The following is a 5,501-nucleotide window of genomic DNA, read 5'->3' as shown; positions in this document are numbered from 1 at the left end:
CACAACAAGATAAAGGTAAATAATCCAATAGAAAAATGGGCACAGGATATGAACAGGCACTTCACCGAAGACGACATTCAGATGGCTAACAAACACTTGAGTGTTCCTTTTAATGTCATTATGCTGAAGGTCCCATTGCCATGTGCAACAGTGAGTTTCTGAGTATCCCTGTCGAGTTTTCCCACTGGCAGCAGGCCTGGGCAGGACTGTTCACTGGCAGTTCTGCACATTTGTCCTGAATCTTTGCTGGTGTCATTACCACTGTTAACAGCAAACAGGTCTGCCCTGGATGAAGTGTATCCAGGATGTTCCTTAGAGGCAAGGATGGTGAAACTTCATCTCACATACTTTGTGCTTGTTGTCAGTAGGTCCAGTTCTTGGGAGACATCGTGCTGGGAAGGGTGGAGTGTCAGAGAAAGAGAAGACTGTCAACAAGATGGATTGACATAGTCAGTGTAATAGTGGGCTGGAGTATATCAGAGGTGCTGAGGATGGCACAGCATAGGGAAAGGTTCAGATGTTTTTCCTAGGGTGGCTGCGAGTCACAGTCACATTGATGACACCTAACAACAGCATTAATCCTAAAGGCAAGTTTTAGTAAAAATTGTCCCTTCTCTTTGAAGATAGATTCAGTTTTAAAGAATTCTAAAAACTTCAGTGTTAGGGAGGTCTGTGAGTTTCACCCATGCGTGATTTTGCCTTCCAGGGGATATTTGGAAATGCCTGGAGATGTTCTTCGTTGTCAAGTCTGGTACACATGATCTATGTCTTCCTCCTTTTTTATTTCCTGTTGTTGTTGTTTATCACTGAGCCGGAACTGACCCATAGCTGACCTTCTCTGGTGGGTTTTCAGAGGCAGTTAATCACATGCGAAGAGATTGCCTATCTTCTCCCTTGGAGCAGCTGGGGGATTTGAATCACTTGCCTTCAGGATTGCAGCACAGCTTCTTGCCACTTGGCCACCAGATATTTATTTATAGGGAGGCTACTTCCGGGATCTAGTGAGTAAAAGCCAGGGATGCAGCTCAGCACAAGACAGACCCTACAACTCAGAATTTCCAGCCCCAAAGTGTTTATAGTAAGAAACTCTGGCATGGGTGAATGGGAAGCATTCTCATTTATACTCAAGAGTTAAGTAAGATTTTGAGATAATTTTTGATGCGTTCCCGCCTCACCACATGAGGAAGAGTTTGTCCTCAAGCTCTGCAAATGCTTCTTTGACCTCTTCTTTGTCAGATTGAGCGGCGTCTGGATACAGTGCGGTCAATGTGCCACCATTCCCACAAACGCCTGATGGGCTGCTTCCAGGGCCAGCATGGCACGGATGCTGAAAGGAGACATGTGAGTATTGGACCTGGTTCAGAGCCACAGCCCTGCATCTCTCTGGAAGCTATTTCATGCCTTTGATCATCTTGTTGATTCCCATTTGCCTGTAGATTTATGCCTCAGATTGCCATTGTGTTCCTGATAACCCGTCTGACTTTAGCATTATTTTTTTTTATGCTTAAAATATTGCTAGACTCAAAGCTCTCTGCTTCTCTTAAATTTTGTCCAGGTGTTTATAATGACTCCATAGTCCATTTGTCATTGATAAGACGATGGGCACATTGACTGGAATACTTTGATGGAGAAAGGCTGAAAAGTCAACCGACCATACACTTACTTAGAAAGTTGAAATAATTCAGTAGCTCAGTAATTGAAGAGTCTGGAGGCTGGGTAGACTTTGAAGGAAGACTCAGTCTAATATTTCAGTGATACAGGCAGAATCCTAGTTTCTACCCTTTTTGCTTCTCTTTTTTCAATGCTGCTCTGTCCTCACATGGATCTCCTTCATCCCTGTAAGTTGGCTACAGCAGCTTTGATGGGCTGCTGGCTCCTGCACTTGTGCACTTCTCCCAGGAGTTCCTTAATGGAATGAATGAGGCTCTGCCACGTCCCTAGCAGATAGAGATCTCTGACCTGAATTAAGTCACATTCCTCATTTTGAACATTTTCACTCTAGTTACCGTGGGTTGGAAGTCAGGTTGGGTGAGAAGACTGGTTTGTGCTGATCAGCCTAGACTAATCCGACCCACCACTAAAGCGTGAGATGCGGTCTCACCTTCAGCTCCCAGTCTTCACCAGTTTAGAGGATATCTCTGGGAAAGATCAGGATATAGTGACAGAGAGAAGATGGACTGCAGACGGTTAGACCACTGAATGTCTCCTTCAGGGTACATTCAGAATATTCAGATTTATGTAGGCTTAGTAAATTAGATAGTTCTGTGCTAGGTTTTACAAGTTCCTTGATCATGAGTATACACTGAGCCTTAAAAACCCATATAGCATTATTAAGATGATAGTTTCAGTGGTACACAGAGAAGCTATATAATTTTATAACCAAATATAGCAAAAGAAAGAACTGTTATGCATATAATCCACGTCTTTCTTCCATGAACAGGCATATTCCTCTCTTGCACAACTTAGAGTTCTGCAGTTGTCTATATCAGAAGAGTGAAGATTTACATACACTTATGGTGAAGAGATTGAGATTGCTAATAGTTTCAGTTTCCTTGGCTCCACAAAACAACAGTCTTGGTACCAATAGCCAGGAAATTAAAGATGAATTGCATTGGGAAAGTCTGCTGTCAGAGACCTCTCCAAAGTACTGAAGAGCAACAGTGTCAGTCTAGAGACTAACGTGCACCTGATCCAGGCCATGGTCTTTGCAATTACTTGTGTTAGGAAGCTGGACAATGACTAGGGATGATAGGAGAATTGATGCCTTTGAGCTGTGGTGCTGGAGAACAGTATTGAATATACCATGGACTGATAGGAGAACAAACAGATTCATCCTAGAGAGAGAGAGGGAAACCAGGCTGCGCCTTGGAAGCAAGGATCCTGAAGCTCTGTCTGACATACTTTGGACATGTTGCAAGGTGGGACCAGACCTTGGAAAAGGATGTCATGCTGGCAAGGGACAGTGCAAGAGAGGAAAGCCCTCAGATGAGATGGATTGATTCAGTGACTGAGGTAATGAGGGACAACAGGCTGGCACAGGAGTGAGCAGAGTTCAGGAATATTGTACATAGGGTCTCTATGATCACAAGCTACTCGACAGCACATAACAACAACATGCTACAGGTATGGGCCATTTCGAATTGGACAATCATATGAGCTACTATGCCAGGAGTGACAAAATGAAGAGAACTAGTGTCACATTCAGCAGCAAAAATAACATTTCAGGATCTATCATGATAAAAGAATAATATAAAAAAGTATATGAGGAAGATCAGTTATACAACTATTACTTAAATATGTTCATTAACCATTAAAACTAATGATGAAGAAATTGATAATTTCTGCCATTTTCTGAAAAGACGTTTCTCTTATAAAAGAGAAGAAGACCCTCAGTGAAATGGATTTACATAGTGACTACCACAGTGGGGCTTGAACAGATAATGTGAGAATGGCACAAGATAAGACACAGTTCAGATCTGTTGTTCAGTGAATTGCTGTGAGTCATAGTCAGCTCAACGGTGCCCAACAGAACCAACTTCTGCATCTGAAGTTGATCAACCACGCAATCAAGATCCATTAAAAACTGGTGATTGGAATGCAAAAGTTGAAAACAAAGAAGGGTTGATTGTGGGGGGAAATAAAGGGCTTGGTAACAGAAAGGAGACGAGAGATCAGATGATAGAATTTTGTACAATCAGTGATATATTCTTTGCAGGTGTCTTTTTATATTTTTTCCCCATGATATAAAGCCATATTTATTATTTTCTGGATTTGTTGGGTTTTGTTTTGATTTAAATAAAATGTTTCTTTTATACTGGTTTACTAACAAGTTTGTAGACATTATTTTACACACCGGATCTCTCTCCCATTTCCTTTACCCACCCCTTCCTCCAACCCTCAAATTGTGTGACCCTATGCTTAACCCTCCCCCCACCCATCCTCACTCCTCTGCTCTTCCCCCTACCCTTGGATTCTCATAAATGTTCTACAGTAATTGTCTTATATAGTATTTGTCCTTATGGGACTGAGTTAGTTCATGCAAGTGTCTTTAAAAAAACATAAATAGCAACTATACGTGTGACCCTCACCTGGTAGAATACACAGGAATCAGATTTTATACATCAGTAGAAAGAGATGTTGACAAGTTCGGTATCAGTAGTTAAAAAAAGGCCTGAGTCCAAATGTAGAAGAGATAGTCAATTCCTCCTTAATTCAAATCAACTAATTACAGTTGAATCAGAACCAACTCCTAGCTGATCCTGTGTGGAGTTTTTGGTGCTGTAAATACACAAAAGGAGATTGCCCACTGGAGAGGTCTGGCACTTGACTGGGTTATTAGCACTTCAGCTCCCAGCAAAACTACACCACTGTTTTTAGATGTTGTTTATTCAAATAAGACTCATAGCGACCCATGACCAGTAGATCTGAATCCTGCCGGATCCTGTGCCATCCTCACCAGCTCTGATACACCTGAGCCCATTGCTGCTGTCACCATGTCAGTCCATCTTGATGGAGATCTTCCTCTTTTGCCAACCCTTCACCCTCCCAAGCATGATATTCTTTTCCAAGGAATAGCCTCTCCTCGCATCATGTCTAAAATGTGAGAGACAAAGTGTTACCATCCTTGCCTCCAAGCAGCACTGTGGCTGCACCTTTTCCAAGACACCTAATCATTCTTTTGACAGGCCATGGGACATTCATTGCTCTTCTCCAACACCACAACTCAAAGGCCTCAATTATTCTGTCATCCTTATTCATTGTCCAGCTCTCAGATGCATAGTGAGTGATTGAAAAAGACTATGGTGAAGAGAAAATGTTATTGGACAATTGGGATCCAAGATGGCGGCGGAGGCAGAGACAGCATGGTGAGCTGCGGGAGCAGTGAACCACTTAAAGCAGGGCCATTATGGCCTTCCACAGACTTCGGCTTATTGATAATTGAACACTTAAACAGTTGATGACTGGCCCTCACTGAAGATCGAGGCACAACAACAGGAATTCAAGGATTCCCAAGGAGAAATGGGTGAGTCTCGTGGCTCCCAACCCCCTCCTGCAGAGCCCACGCGGCACTGCAGAGCTGCTGCAGCTCCATGAGGCTTCCACAGCTGGAATGAATGGATTCCCTCACCCAGGATGGATGCTGGGCACCCGTCCTCCTCAAGACTGGTACAGTGAAGCCACCACACTGCCGCAAGGTAGACTTCTTCTGGAGAGAATTCCTGGAGTCAGGATGGCGGCTGTGGGGGAAGCAGGCGCCTGCCGGCCGCCCGCACAAGAGGGGCCACGCACACACCGAGCGCCTGTGAGGCGGGGTGGGGGGGTGCACCCCCAAGGGCTGCCTGCACTGGGGGGTCCACGTGCCTTGCTGCCTGCCTGCGTAGGAGGTGGGGGATGGGATGCATTCCCGCCATCTGCAGGTTTGGGTTTCCTTGGACAGGCCAAAGAAGACGATTACCTATACAATGGATTGCTGAAAGTCACTGTGAGTCTGATGACCTTAA

At 44.1% G+C, this 5,501-nt stretch overlaps 1 protein-coding gene across 1 annotated transcript in view; it reads left to right on the top strand.

The window, feature by feature from the left end:
• ARHGAP17 (Rho GTPase activating protein 17) overlaps window positions 1-5,501 on the top strand; it is a 93,285-nt gene that overhangs the window by 5,727 nt on the left and 82,057 nt on the right. Inside the window, exon 2 of the mRNA XM_006902048.1 lies at window positions 1,237-1,341. Within this exon, the coding sequence (XP_006902110.1) occupies window positions 1,267-1,341 (75 nt within the window). The 5' untranslated portion in view covers window positions 1,237-1,266. The remainder of the gene's footprint in view (window positions 1-1,236; window positions 1,342-5,501) is intronic.

This window comes from Elephantulus edwardii, unplaced genomic scaffold (assembly GCF_000299155.1).
Source record: "Elephantulus edwardii isolate Elephantulus edwardi_28Jun2011 unplaced genomic scaffold, EleEdw1.0 scaffold00361, whole genome shotgun sequence".
Lineage (NCBI taxonomy): Eukaryota > Metazoa > Chordata > Mammalia > Macroscelidea > Macroscelididae > Elephantulus > Elephantulus edwardii.
Note: the sequence above shows the minus strand (reverse complement) of the source record. Positions and strands in the feature narration are given on the sequence as shown.